Here is a 15,231-nt window from a genome sequence, read left to right as displayed (position 1 = left end):
GGGCTGTCTACTGAGATGGTCGCTGCTTATTTTCTCTCTCTTTTTTTTTTGTTCTTCTTTTCTGTCTTGCTATTCTTTTCATTCTTCTCTCTTTGTTTTTCACTTTCTAGGTTTGTTCTCTCCCTTTCACTTTTTTCCTTCTTTTTCTTTCTCTCCCATCCTCACTCTCTTCTGTTCTCACTTTTGGGGTCAGGGGTCTGCCTGATCAGCTGTGTGACCCTTCCCTCTGCTTCTTCTTCATGGCTTTGCTTGGCTTTCCTTGATTCTGGCCCGAGCGCTCCCACCCAAGGTGGGTAAATACATTCCTTGCAGGGAGCAATGGCTACGGAGTTTTCCATGACTGCTCTGTGGACATTAATTATCTGACTATGGAAAGGGGACTCACTGGGCAGAGGAGACATTTAGTCATCATCGTCTTCACAAACCGAGAAGGTTGGCAACTTTCACCAGGGAGCTCTGCTAAGCTTTTACGTCGGGCATGGATATATCCTTCCTGTGAGGACAAAAGCTGTTGTCTCTGGTTATAGATTGAGGAAACTCGGCTCAACATTGACAAGATCTTGGAGCATGTGGAGGAGGCTAAGAAACTCTACAGTATCATTCTGTCTGCGCCGATTCCAGAGCCAAGTGAGTGTTTACTCAGGACTGAGTCACCCAATAATGACCCTTGGCATTGGGGCTGAGTCAGTCTGGCACTACATGACACCAGTGTACATGTCATATCATCTTCCTTTCTCCTTTGCCCCATCTGAGCTCACCCCGCCCAGCCACAGCCGAGCTGTTCTCGGATAAATACTGGTCTGGGTGATGGGTGCCTGAGAAAGCCCCCACCCTCCTCTGTTGATGTTTTATCTCACAAAGCAATTAGTCTTTTGTAACTGATTCTACCTGCCTTTGTTTACTCAGAAACCAAAGATGACCTAGAGCAACTCACAAGTGAGATCAAGAAAAGGGCCAACAACGTCCGGAACAAACTGAAGAGTAAGAAAGGAACAAAGGGAACAAGCCAGCCCCCACTACCATCTGTCTCATGTCCGCTGGGTCTAACTCTCCTGGAACAAAACTCATCCTCATGGAAGTGACACCACTTGTCCCATCTTTGCTAGTGGTTTGGTCCCTGAAATGACCTATTATAGCCCCAGAAATTTTACCTATTCTTGATCATGACTGTAGTTGAACAAGTGCAGAATTGAAGTAGGAGGTGGGAATTGACGTGTGCTCTCAGCTGCTGCGTGGTTGTGTAACTTGGCCCTTTAACTTAGTTTCTCGACTTTTCTCTTGCTGGTCCTGTTTCCTCAGCACCTACGTGTGTGTGAATAGCAATGGTAGAGATATATAGATGCAAAATGTACTATTCAGTCTATAGACATTTCTTGGGGGTCCAGGTGTGTCACTCTCCCGTTACCCCCAGCTCCACCCCCTCAGATGAAGCATTGTTCAGTGAAGCCATTGTCATGGATTCAGTTCAGTTCCTCGGGGACCCAGAAGGTCTCTCAGTTCCATGGCTGTGGTCTGCATTCTTGCGCAGTGTGTTCAGTGAATGCTTATTATTGGTCAGAAAGTGAAAGCAGCATTGCTCAGCCCAGTTTATCATTTCTTTCCCCAAAACAAATTGTAACACCTGTTTTCGTGAGTCGCAGCTTCCAACAATAGCAATGACAGCGTGCCTGCCCCTGTGCCAAGTACTCGGTGTGTGTTCTCACTCACTCTCCACACCAGGATTGTAAGGGAGGTATGGTTATTTATTCCATCCTACAGATGAAGGAACGGGACCACTAAGAGAGGTGGAGTGTCTTTCCTAAAGTCACACAACTAGTAAGTGGCAGGACAAGGACTTGAGGCTAATTTTCTTGGTGACAAAGACTCTCGCTGTTAAATGCTATGCTAAGATGTTTTCAGAGAAGACGCAGAAATAGGGAAGGGTGTGGAATGCACGTTCTGTGGCTCACACGTGAGATGACCTTTTGAGATTGTATCTGAGCTGGGTGTGTAAGAATGAGCGAGGTGTGCATTTCTTGGAAGAGAGCAGCAATGTGTTGCTAGGATAACCAACCTGACTCTCCTCTCCAGGCATGGAGAGGCATATTGAAGAAGATGAGGTCCGCTCGTCAGCAGACCTCCGCATTCGGAAATCCCAGGTAGGACTTTCTCTGGTCTTAACAGTCGTCTAGTTCAATCTTTTCATTCTCTCCCCCCTTGGCTGAGGATTCTTTGTTTCTTTTTTCTTTTTAAATATAATTCTTATTTGGAACTCAATTGAAGAGGTGGTGAGGGGGAGCTTCCCAGGTAAAAGCAGAGGACAGGGCCAGGGTCCAGCACTCTGGGCCCCTCTCTCACACGCTCCTTTTCCAAAGATGCCCTTGAAGAACTTACTAGGGCTCCCCAGAACACAGCTTAGGATTTTATACGCCTCCTTGTTTTATAGGTGAGGAATTGATGTCTTCTCTCTAAAGATTGTTTGTCATTAGATGTCCAGTTTGGAGTTAGGCTCTGTGGTGGTCATCAAAGATATGTCCTGTCCTCAGAGAACTGGCATGATATTCAAGTGTAAGGAAACGATTACGTGAAAGCCAACAGCAGGGCAGCGTGAGAAGACCTAATCAAATACGTGTGCTCTCAGCGTTAAAAGATCTCAGGAAGAATAGGGGGTGGCCAGAGGAGGCTGGGCCTTGGCTGGGCAAAGGTGCCCACATGGACAGGCTCAGGGGTAGAGAAAGGTTCTCCTAAGAGGCGAGGAGGCGGGAGTGCGTGTGTGTGTGTGTGTGTGTGTGTTGGTGGCAGTGGTGGTGATGGGGTGGGGGTGGGGAGGAAGAGCAGGCATGGAAAGAACAGCCCTTTTGGAGAAAAAAAATTTGTGGGATAGTGGATGCTGAGTCTTGGTAGAGAACGTGGTGCCGTATTCCAGAGGGCTCAGACCTACTTGTCCAGGGCATTTGATTATGATCGAGTGGCCCGCATGCATTTACTTCAGGCCACAGTCTGTCAGGAAGAGAATCTGGTGGCCACTTGGAAGCTGGATCAGAGTGGGGAAAAGGCAAGGGGCAGGTGGGTCTCTGGTTGGATTTTTGCAGTGATTTTGTTTCTGAATTTGCATGGTGGTAGCGGGTTTGGAAAAAAATATCAATAGCAGGAATTTTTCAAAAGCAGTAGTGCTCGATGGCTGTGGAGTGAATGCATGTAGTTAGAAGCAAGAGCAGTCAGGGAGCTCAGTTTGCGTAAGAACTCAGGATCCACGGCAGGTAGTGGACATAGGAAGGGAGTCTGGCAGCTCTAGAAAGCCAGCCAAGGCTTGTGCCAGAAAAACGCTCCTCATCTGTGTGAATGCAGAGCTGTGAGATTCACAGAGGTGATCTCGTCTGGCTTCGTGATTACCATCTGAGGTCAGCAGTGCAGGTAAGCAGGTGCCAAAAACATGCTTTGGAAAGGTCCGTGGACTCTCCTGTGGTGGAAAGCTAGGAAACCAAAAAGATGAGTATTGCACCTGGTCTTTCGGTTCCAAGGCCAGGGCTGCTGTAGACGAGGCTGTGTGGGGGCGGGCTGGGGGAGGTTCTACAACAGTTACGGGCCTCCCACCTCCCTCACCTCCTGGGGCTTACTGCACTGCACGTTGTTCCCGCAGCACTCCGTCCTCTCCCGGAAGTTTGTGGAGGTGATGACCAAATACAATGAGGCTCAGGTGGACTTCCGTGAACGCAGCAAAGGGCGAATCCAGCGGCAGCTCGAAATCAGTATGTGTCTGAAGCTCAGTGGCGCCCCTTCACCTTTTCCTGACACACGGTTGCCCGTCCCCATTGTGAGACCTGGGGACAAGGAGCAGCAGCGTGGCGCGTGGTTCGGTCTCATATTCTGTGTCCAAGCCCAGGGCAGGCGTTACAGCACCAGCATTTCCTACATCTTGGGCTGAAAGGTGGCACAGTGTTTATCAGGCCCCAGTGATTTTGTTCTCGTGGGAGCCAGCATTTCCTCTACATAGAGGGGAGACCCTTGCTCAACATCTGCCCTCCTGGGGACTCATGACATCTTTGTGACAGCAAAGAGCATTTATGAAATCAAAGGCGTGTTGCTAACTGCTGTGAGGAGGAAGGAAATGAATACAGCTATGCCCTTTAGGAATTTAGTAACGGGGAAGGCAGGGCGCCGCAGGATGGAAGCTCTGTAAGTGGAGGAAGGTAGGAACGAGGACGTGTCAGAAGAAAGCGAGTGTATTCAGTGGCAGGTTGTGCAGGGCCTGGGGAAGGGTGCGTCTGGAAGTAACGTGTGAGGTCAGGGCGTGGGGAAGGGGCTCTCTCAGGAAACGGCTCCTTGCCCTGAGGGCCGTGGACTCCATGGCGGGGATGGAGCCAGTAAACATTCTGACTGGGCAGAGCGGGATCAGGTATGTGCTTCGGGAAGGTGATTGCTGGTCATGTTAAGCATGGCTGCATTAGGGGAGACATCAGAAGACCGACGGGGTGGGGGGCTGTTGGGGGAGTGTGGTGAGGGCCACGGTGTTGTGGTGAACCGACCGCGTTCCTAATTTCCAGGGCACTTGTGAAATGGTGCTTTGATCTTGTCGTTGATGCTTGCCTTCTTTTGTTATAAAGCCGGCAAAAAGACCACAGATGAGGAGCTGGAGGAGATGTTGGAGAGTGGGAACCCTGCCATCTTCACTTCCGGGGTGAGTGAGCTGGGAGCTGAGACGCACGTCCCTCCACAGAGGAGGGCAGCCCCTGGGGAGCTCCACTCGGGCAGCAGGTAGCGAGTGGAGGGTGGGCTGCAGGTGTGGGGCAGCAGCCAGGAGCTGGGCAGGAGGGTGCGTGAGGGCTGCAGTGCGGGGGTGGCTGATGGCGGGTCTTGTGTGGCCTCTCGTAGATCATTGACTCCCAGATTTCCAAGCAAGCCCTCAGTGAGATCGAGGGACGGCACAAGGACATCGTGAGGCTGGAGAGCAGCATCAAGGAGCTTCATGACATGTTTATGGACATCGCCATGCTGGTGGAGAACCAGGTAACCGGCAGTGCTTCCAGCACTGGGGGAGGAGAGGGAGCTCAGGTTCCCCTGAGAGCCGTGAGGAAGGGAATGCTGGAAGCCAGGGGCGGCGGGACAGTCATCGGGAACGTGCACAATGGAGAAACAGAGTCCCAGCCGCCCAGGGAAGGATGCACCTTGAACGCTGACGCTTGGGGCAGCCTCAGCCGTGTCATTCCTGCCTGGTACTCTGGCTGCAGTCATTTCTCATTAATATGAGGTTTGATGTGCTCTGTCAAGTACCTAATTCCCTCTGGGTGGAGGATCTCTTTTTATTTGTCTTTTAAAATGAGAGATATGGTTTCTTAATGATGATGATACCTTAAAACAGTCTCCTGATAGGAACTATTTCCCTGGTGACATTGAAAACATAGCTCACAGCGAAAAGTTAGGTTTAACAGAGGTTTTAATTTTTTTTTTTCTTTTTGTCTTTTTCCAAAACATTCACATTTTTTGCTCAGGAGCAAGAGCAGACAACAAAATGAGTGAAGGAATAGCAAAAGATTATTTACAGAAAAACTTGAAACACGCATGGTGCTTAATTTGACAGCTTGGTTCGTCCCTGGGGACACTTCTCAGGGATGTGAGTCTCTACCACCTGCACATGGGGTTAGTTTCACATAGTCAGATGGCTCCTAGTTCCTCAGATACACCAGTGCCATGGCTTGTGTGACTAGTGCTGTGACTTGCCAGCTGCTCTGCCACTTGGGGAAGGACTGCAAAACCTAACTGAAGCCTGAGCACTCGTCACTGGTTGTGACATCAGTTCCCTGCTCAGGGCTCGGGGGCCTTTCCTCCACCCCTTTCCTGGCCTGTGAGTCATTTCTCTAGTCCTTCCATGCCCATTCTTCTTTTTTCCCCCCACACTGCCTTGCCGAGGAACTGGTTTGAGATTCAAGTGGTGGTAAGTGCTTTTCTCTGTTTACAGACTGCCATAAAGTGGTGGGTCGGCTTGAGGAAGGCCTGGGTAGGTGAGGGGCGTGCCCGTCCTAAGAAGCCCAGATGTAAACCGGGATGACAGAACTCGCTGTCAGGAAGTAATAGCTGGGAAATTGGTGGGAGTCTTGTTAGGAGACCACTGTCTCTTTGCTGAATAGCTTCGGTAAACCCTGTCTGGCACTTTAGGGGCCTGGGAATATCTCTTAGAGGAAGCACATGTTCCCGCCTGAGCTGTGTGCCAGGCACCATTCTACTAGTAGTGAACACACTCAGCTCAGGTCCGAATGAGCAGGAAGAGGCCACGGTCCTGGTAAAGCCCTAAGTCCATGAGACATTCTGATTTTGGTTCCTCTCCTCACATTCTTATTTAAAAAAAACATGGTGCTGATGGGATCGGTCAGAACATATCGTTACCAGGTATCTAGACAGTGCCCATCACAGAGAAGTAACTCAGTGACTGTTTCTTGAATGAGCGACCACCAAGGACTGGGGAACTGTGGGTAAATCCTGTGGAAAGGTGAAATGTGCCTTCCGGAAGGCTGCACATCAGGGTTTCTGGACGCCCCTCTTGGCATTGAAGATTATAATGTGGGGATAGCTAGGACTGTCCTGAGGGGGTGGGTGGTTATTGAGTGTGACTAGTGTCCGTTCTTTGCAGGGTGAGATGTTAGACAACATAGAGTTGAATGTCATGCACACAGTGGACCATGTGGAGAAGGCACGAGATGAAACTAAAAGAGCCGTGAAATACCAGGGTCAGGCCCGGAAGGTGAGACTGTCCTGCTCCCTTCAGAGAAGGGTCCATTTAGTGTGCGGTCTCTGCCCGTCCTCTCTTTCCTCTCCCTGTCTCTTTTCCTGCCACCACCTCTTGCATCTGGGGAAAGGGAGCCATGATTGACCGTATTGAGAACAACATGGACCAGTCAGTGGGTTTCGTGGAACGGGCCGTGGCCGATACCAAAAAGGCCGTCAAGTATCAGAGTGAAGCTCGGAGGGTGAGCGCCTTCGTCCCAGCTCGTCTTCTTTGCTTCTCCTCTCTGGTCATTCCCACCTGTGTCCTTGAGCCCGTGCCTTCCTTCTCAGTCCTGGCCTCATCTAGTACCTGTCAGCCTTTCCTAGAGATGCTGCCCTTCCTTCCCAGGTGTTCCTTGCATGGATCTGGCTCAGTGCTCTCTACCCAAGAACCCACACTTGGAGGCAGTTGTGTAGGATGGATGTATGGCCTGGGTGTTGCTGCTACCCTTCTCCTGGACAGAGCTCATGACCTCTCAGATGTTACACTTGACTCCTCTGTCTTCAGAAACCTTCTCTTCATCGTCTTCCACTCCAGGAGCCCACGCCCTGCCCCTGGCCTCCCTTTTCTCTGCCACGAACCCAGTGCTGTGCTGCTTGCTATGTAAACATTATCTCATATCTTGTGGAGCACCTATTACTTCTGCTTCAAAGATAAACAGTTGAGGGTCAGCGGTAAAGTAATTGGCGTCAGGCCACCTAGTAAGTGACAGGAACTGGGATTCAAATTCAGACTGTAACCAAGCTCTTCCCACCACGCCAGCCCCCCTCCCCCCCAGCCCTCTGCCTTCTGGTGTCCTGTCTCCTTGAGCCCTTCGAGCGTCTTTGCCCACCGACTGGTAGCCAGCTCTGTGGATTGTGCTTTTTAGACTGTTCTCTTCTGACTGTTTCTCCTGGGCTCTGAGATTTTTGTTCTTCATTTCCTTGTTTTTCTTCCCACTTTACCTATTGCTTGCACAGGGAATTAGGTAGCTGGGGAGTTACTTTACATGATGAATCCAGGCGGGTTCACAACAGGACCTTAATCGTGCTTTCTGATCCCCAGTCACCAACTGGGGCTGACAGGTGGGGGTGTACTGTAGGCAAGAGGTGGACAGGAGTTTGAAGTCAGGACTATGTCAAAAATGTCTTTACACTTCTTGAAACGGAAAAAATCAGTCACTGTGTATCTTGGTCTATTGCTGCTTGGAGAGCCCGTGATGGTTGCTCTTATGTCTGTCCACGTATGCAAGACTGCAATGTGAGCGAAGAGCCTACTGAAACTCCGTATTTCCATCTGGAACACATTGCCAGTCAAGAAGTCATTTAACCAATATCCTAATAGAATCTCTTCATGTGGAGATGTGGGTTTTTTATCTGAATTGATAAGATACTTTCTATGTAGAGGTGAGAGGGGTTGGGTTTTGCACGAGTTATTATTGCTTTTTGGTTGTTTGTAATAATGACTTGTTTTTGTTTCTCTTATCCCTCTCTCCAGAAATTGATAATTATCATTGTGGTAGTAGTTGTGTTGCTGGCCATTTTAGCATTGGTTATTGGACTTTCCGTTGGGCTGTGATAAGGGTGGCCTGAGAGGCTGCTGCACTGAAATGTAAGTAAACGGAAGGCTCTCGGGACTCTTTTGGCTCCCTCTTGAGAAATTGGCCAGGGATTTCAAATTCCACGTTTTCCCCCTTGTGATTGTCTTTGGACATGCTGAGCTTTCAGTAGCCTGTGAATTCTTTCATCTGTTTAAAATTCTATTCTTGGGTTCTGGCTGCAGTCCATGGGTTGGGTCTCCTGTTTGTTCCTATCCTGTGGATTCTGTCCCTGCTCTTTGTCTGGTAATGTTTCACCACCATTCCTGGCCATTCTGAGCACCTCATTTTCACTTCCCTTACCCAGCAAGTATGCCTCTAAGCTGGGTACAATCTATGTTTTGGATCTGCGATTTGTCTTCCGAATTCTTACTGGACGTTGGGCTTTGCTTTCGTCTCCTTTTCAATGTAAATGAAACTTTGCATTGGGATTTGGGTCTGTAGGGTTTTGTCTGTGGTTGGATCACGAATGATACAGTAGCTAACACGTTTGAATGTTGAGTTGTGCCAGACAATGTACTAAGCACCTTGTACACATACAATTGAATCCTCACAACACCCTTATAAGACAGGTGCTGTGGTTATCCACACTTCACAGATGAAGACACTCTAGCTTTATTAAAGAGAAGTGAAGTAACAGGGCCAAGTTCAAACACACAGCTAACAGTAGACCTAGGAGAGTTCTTCACTACATCTCAGCTTCTCTTTGTAAAACAAGGTAGCCATTTATCATTGTCTACAAAGTCTAGAGAACCTTAAAGGATAGTGACTTTAAAATTTAGGCTGTCAATTTCTTTACAATCTGGTAAGAAGAGTTGACCCCTGATTCAGGTTTTCATGTGTATAGCGGTAGCATGACAAGAATGAGCTAGTTAAAATGTAAAACTGTTAAGTCTGTGACTTCTTAAATATTATTTTTCTGAATAAAATATAGTATCTATTGTTACAAACACCTATAAAATACAGAAAAGATAAACAGAATGGACTTTTAGTGTTATTGCTGATTACTTTGTGGCGTGTTCACACACTCAGATGTCGTTTCACATAGTTCAGACTGTGTTATTTATAGTTTTGTACCCAGTCACCAAATCATAAGAACCATTCCACATCACTAAAATCTCTTTGTAGATCTAATTTGCAACACAAGAAGGTGAATATACTCTCAATTATTTAACATTTCCCTAGTGTTGGAGGTTTGTTATTGTTTGGCTATCACTAACAGTATGACTGATTTACATAATAGTTTTCTCATGTCTATTTTCTCTTTATTATAAATTTACAGAAATTGGGTTACTGAGGTAATAGAAATATCTGTAAGACTTGGTACATACGGCCATGTTGATATCCAGAGCAAGCCTTTATTTTGCTTCAGGGTGTCTATTCTTCCTTCTTCCTCTTTCCATGTGACTAGAGGCTCTGAAAGTCAGATCCCAGCACTAAACATTCACCTTCCTCTTTAGAGAGAAGCAGCAATGAGGTGATCCACTTGTCATAGGTAATTAATCGATTGGTTCTTTTTTTTTTTCTTTTCTGGTATTTGGGGTCGAGTCCTTGATATTTTTTTTGCTTGCAAAGTTCAAGTTTTGTTCTGACTCTTAACTCTCATTGGAAAGGATCTTAAAATTGAGCAAAGGTATAACAGTTGAAACCTTTCCATATCCTTGGGTGAAAGATATTTTGCAAATTCATGACGTCCCTTACCGTTCCTAATTCTAGGTATTTCAAATGTAAATGAATCGTGTTTTTTTTTAATGAGGAGACTAATTAATATATTGTTTTTAGTTGACTTATCCGATCTCTAAGATGCTAAGATGCTGAGCAGTTGTTGAGTTGCTTACTGTAGTGTATTCCATATTCCCTATAACGTCGGGACTCATTGTTACTCAGATCTGGACTCCCCTCTCCCTCCATTTGACCCGAGGGAGAGAGGTCTCTGAACAGGAGGGGAGGAGAACAACCTACATTTATCCTTTCCACTTGTGTGGCAGCTACTGTTCTAAGAGCACAACATTATCCCCATTTTCAGATAGGAAAGCTCTTTGAAGCTCAATGAAATTAAGTAACTTGCCCAAGGCTGCACAGCTCATAAGGTGGAGTAGCCATAATATGACCCCTGAACTTTCCCATATTCTCTTCACTGTGCTTTTCTGCCTTTTAAGAGAAATGGGGGCGAGCAGTAGGGGTGGAATGGAGATCTGAGTACCAGAATGCTTCTGAAGCATGTGTTTGAAAGGTGACGATGCCAGAGAGTACAGGTGTTTTCTAGTGATTGTGTCTCCCACTCACAAGTCCTTCCTTGGGTGTGTGACAGCCTATGTGAAGGTTATAAAAGACCCAGAGATGTAAAATCTCTGCCCTCTCCTAATAGGGCTTTGTTTCTTGTACCGTGGGATATTCCAGGTATGTATATTGGATTTCTCAGGCTTAGTGTTGACTTCCCCATTAGTCTCCTTTTCCAGGTATCTCTGACCTTTCCTCTCCACCTTCTAGGACTGTGGCTGATCCTGAATGTTGTTCTCCACCGTCATCCTGTGCACTGATCAGCTCCTCCTTCCCCTGCCTCCCTTAGAACCCGATTTTCCTGCAGCCTGGTGTGGCCACCTTGTCTTCAGATGGGAACGGAGTTTGAATGGCCTTCCTGAGACATACTGGGACCCATTCCTTTGTTTCCTTGTAACCATCCTTGGACCTGACCCAGCAAACCATCTGGTCCTGGAGGAATCTCATCTACCTGATACAACTTTGAGTTTTCCTCAAAACCTTCCCTGCCCACCAGTTCAGAAGTACCTTCTCTCCTGGAATGTCTGAACCAACCCAGCTTCTCTTTCTTCCCTCTGATGTGTCAAATTTTGCCTCGCACCTTGGAAAGCCTATCTGAGACCTCCCCAAGGTGCTGTATTTTCTACCTCATGGAGTATTCTTCTCCCAGAAATTGCAATGTATTTTTTTTAAGAGGGGGGCGGTTCTTTAACAAAGCAAAAGGATTCTTCCAGGTTTGACCACAATAAGGCTTGGACCTGAGTCTTCTCCCTGGCAGGATCCCGGTCCTCACAGTTTATTGTCCCCAAGTCCTGAAAATATGAGGGATTGGCAGATGTCATTTTGGTCTGGGAAGCTGACTTGATGTTCAGCCTTAAATTAAGCTCTTAGTATGTTCAGCTTCGTGGCCAACTTCGATATTTGTCTGTGCTGTATTCTCTCGTGTTTACTTAAGGAGGTGCCAGCATGATACAGTCACCTGAGGTTACCATTTGTGAAGGTGGAGCGTATGGAATATTTGTCTTCATGGCTGAGTCTTGGAAACTCGTTGCTCACTGTTAGAGTGATGCTTTAGGAAGCAATTGCTTTGAGGCCAGAAATAACCAAGTACTTAAAGTCGGGCCGGGGACAAGGTGCTTGAGTCTCAGGCACTGGAATTGTTTCAGACTGGTGCGAGCATTCACCCATTTCATGTGTTCCAGATGAGTTTTTATAATTGTGTGTGAGATATATGTACATATATATGTGTGTCTCTCATGAAGTACGAATCTAGAAGTGGAGGATATTACAACCTCAGAAAAATAACCTTGAGCTAGGCTAAAACTTAAGTGAGAGACATTTGCTTACCTGCAAATGAATCATAGAAATATGATCTTCCCATGTCATCGAGAAACCTGCCGTTTCGGGATGAGTACTGGGAGAATCATAGATCTTTTGGGTGAGGATAAGTTGATCTCCATTAAGTATTTCTGCTTAGCAGACAGGCGTGACAAGCTTTGACCTCCCTCCCCCATCTCCCCTGCTGCCTTGGCTAGGTTTGTCCTGAGACCATCCCACTGGCAATTTGATACAATTTGTGTGATCTTTGGAATGCCATCTCCAGGGCTGAGTCAGCTGGGGGACACCAGGGACTAGAATAGCTCTCTCTTCTACTAGGTTAATGAGCTTGACAGGTTCTTTGTCTCCCCCAATTCTTGTCATGGAGGAAGTAATGGCTGATCAACTTCCAAGTGCAGGACTGTGCTGATCGGGTGGTGAGCCTCTCCGATTCCCTGCCCGTCTCTGCCAGTCTGCCTGATTTTTCTTTCAGCCTTTGGTTTTCCCGCTTTTTAGGATAGGGTGAGCACCCTAGTCCAGGCACTGCCCATTGGCTTCCTGCGCAAAGGCTACTTACTCCAGTCATTGCCACACTCCGACGGAGCCTAGGCGAGGCCCTCTTGCCCACGGCTGTGAAGTTGACAGTGGACTGACTCCAGCCGTAAGGCCAGACAAGCTCTAATCATAGGCTTTTGCTCTCCTGAGATTGAGGCCTGGGGCTTATAGTTTGGAATACAAGTGAAGGGTTTTGTTGTTGTTGTTGTTTGTATTTTTTTAATGTAAACTTGATTATTTTATTGCTATTTAAAAAATAAATGACTTTATATTGATTGTGAAACAGTTCTGGCTCTATTTCTCTGCAAAACACAGTGACTGGGTGCCACCATGTGGTGGTTTTTGTTTAGGTTTTGGAAAGGGATTAAAATCTTTTTTCAGATGTGTGCTCGATCACATGGATCAGAAGCTCTAATTTTTGGAAATGGTTTAACTCTCAAGGAATACAATGTAACTGTATTTGCGTTTCAGATTTGAGGCGCTGCCCACAAAAGAATTTGGTTCACTCATTGAGAGTACTGGCTGTAGGAAGAAATGGGGTAAATGGGTTGTGATGGGGTCTAGCAGGCAGAAGAGCGTAATAAACATCCTCCGAGATAGCTGTTGATCCAAGTTTGAGTCTCTCACCCAGAAGTAACATTTCTGGTAACTCTTTGGGTATCTAGAAGCCAGATCCATCTCCCTTTTCCTGCGTATCCTCTTCCCCGTCCACATCCACTCGTCTCCCTTTCTTTGGGACTCTCTGCAGTGACGCTTCTCATGTGCTTTTTCTTGCCTTGTCTGGATGAGCAGAAGAAGATCATGATCATGATCTGCTGTGTTATCCTTGCGATCATCTTGGCTTCTACCATTGGGGGCATATTTGCCTGAAAAAGGTGAGCCATCTGTGGGGAGGGTCAGGCCCGCTTTCACTTACCTGAATGAAGCTCGTGTCCCAAAGGCATTCATTGTCACCTGGTGCCCTAATATGGGTGGCATTAGGTATTGGAATAGTTAAATGTTGGAGGAAACTAAGGAAAGAGATGTTGCATAGTGAGAAAAGTGAGTGCAGAATGAATCTGTAGGAGTAGGTAGGGAGACAGAGATGCTCCTCTGTTGCATCCCAGGTCAGGCAGCAAATGCGTGGTTCAGAATGCTTTGTGTAAAGGTGTTGATCTCCTGCAGCAATGTTTGGGCCCTGGCATCTGGGAATGGCATAAGGAGAATTAGTTCTTGCATTAGAAGCGCCTGAACTCTTTGGAACAGAGCCACCCAGTAAACCTGATGTAAATATTCTCCTTTACAAGGTCAGGACAAATTAACGTAGCCTGTGAATAGTCCCTTACCCCTGCAGAAGAGGGATTAGTAACCGTGACCTTGAAACGTCCTGCTGTATAATCTTTGATTTTCCCCCTCCATTTGTCCATTATCTCCTTTAGCCCTTACAGATGGATCCTCGACTGGCATTTTTAATCCTTCTCCCACCTCAGTGATGCCATCACTTCTCCACTACAGATTCCTCAACAGATACTCTTTCCAGTATGAAACCTTATGACACAGGGCACCAATCAGTTACCTACCGAAGCTGTGCAAAGGGAGACTTATGACAATACAGAACAGGGTGGCAGGCAGAGGTGAAGGACCAGCAGTACAGAAACATAGCTGGTCAGGAAGATGGTTTAAAGAAATGGACTGCAGGGTCGAGAAGAAGGCGTAACAGGTGCCTATTCAGGAAATCAAGGCAGATATTGTAGCACACCCTGTTCATCAGATCTTATTGCAACTGCTGTAAGTTACCAGTCGGGCACTTGTTACTTCTGCTCTTCAGGTTCTCCTAGGGTTCACCTTTGACCAACCCTACGTCTACGTCCTTCCCGTGAGCTCCACTAGTCTTCAAGTGGTGTGTCTCACGGTAGGCAGCATGCATATCTTGCTCACTGCTGTGCCACTCACAGGTGCTCAAGTATCTGTTAATTACCTATTAGCTCTGGTATCTGCTCATGGAGCAGTCCATGCATTTGACTCTTAAACCCTTAAGGCATTAGTGGAAAATGGCTAGTTAGCATCAGAAGCTATGTAAAATGCCTGAAGAGAGTTAATCCACTTATGCAAAAATCCAACAGCCCACCGTCCCCCCATTACCACTCACACCTTAAAGCCCTTTCTCTATGGGTGATGATGGTGGAGTTCTGTGAACAGCCTCTCACTCTAAGATGGCTGGCCCCAGGATGGTGGGCCAGTAACCAAACACGGATCCAGAAGTAACAGGTCTATACTGTGATTGCACTCCTAACCGTCATCAATACCATGCTCTATGAACCGTAACGAAGATGAAGATGTTAGGTCAGAAAGGTGACATGAGGCTATCACGTCCCTTCTTACCCGATTCACGTTGCTAGTTGAAACTGTTGGCCAGCAATGTCTGTACAAAAAAGTGTTCCAAATACTGTCCCCAATTCAAGGTTCAGATTTGCTCCAATGCAATTTAGTGATTAGTTGTACTACAGGACATTCACTAAAAATACATTAAAAATAGTACGTAGCTTTTGAGGACCACACAACTGTTCAGATAAATTTGTATTTTTCAAAGTAAATTACTTTCTTTGCTGGAGATCTTACTTTTTAAGAAAGTGGGATAAAAAAATTGGACATTTTAGTCAGTGTGTTTTCTATCCACTTCCCACTTTCAAAAGCGAATGGTTTAGGGCCGGCCTGGTGGCTCAGGTGGTTGGAGCTCCGTGCTCCTAACTCTGAAGGCTGCCAGTTCGATTCCCATGTGGGCCAGAAGGCTCTCAACCACAAGGTT

General features: G+C 46.9%; 1 protein-coding gene across 1 annotated transcript in view; it reads left to right on the top strand.

Moving 5' to 3' along the window:
- STX3 (syntaxin 3) overlaps positions 1-12,731 on the top strand; it is a 39,533-nt gene extending 26,802 nt beyond the window's left edge. Inside the window, exons 3-11 of the mRNA XM_033119746.1 lie at positions 528-627; positions 907-981; positions 2,071-2,138; positions 3,620-3,728; positions 4,584-4,657; positions 4,852-4,986; positions 6,605-6,715; positions 6,831-6,941; positions 10,885-12,731. Coding sequence (XP_032975637.1) covers positions 528-627; positions 907-981; positions 2,071-2,138; positions 3,620-3,728; positions 4,584-4,657; positions 4,852-4,986; positions 6,605-6,715; positions 6,831-6,941; positions 10,885-10,944 — 843 coding nt within the window. The 3' untranslated portion in view covers positions 10,945-12,731. The remainder of the gene's footprint in view (positions 1-527; positions 628-906; positions 982-2,070; positions 2,139-3,619; positions 3,729-4,583; positions 4,658-4,851; positions 4,987-6,604; positions 6,716-6,830; positions 6,942-10,884) is intronic.
- The last annotated feature ends 2,500 nt before the right edge of the window (positions 12,732-15,231 follow it).

The sequence above is a fragment of the Rhinolophus ferrumequinum genome, chromosome 11, assembly GCF_004115265.2.
Source record: "Rhinolophus ferrumequinum isolate MPI-CBG mRhiFer1 chromosome 11, mRhiFer1_v1.p, whole genome shotgun sequence".
In the NCBI taxonomy this organism is placed as follows: domain Eukaryota; kingdom Metazoa; phylum Chordata; class Mammalia; order Chiroptera; family Rhinolophidae; genus Rhinolophus; species Rhinolophus ferrumequinum.
This window is presented reverse-complemented; position numbering and strand designations above follow the sequence as displayed.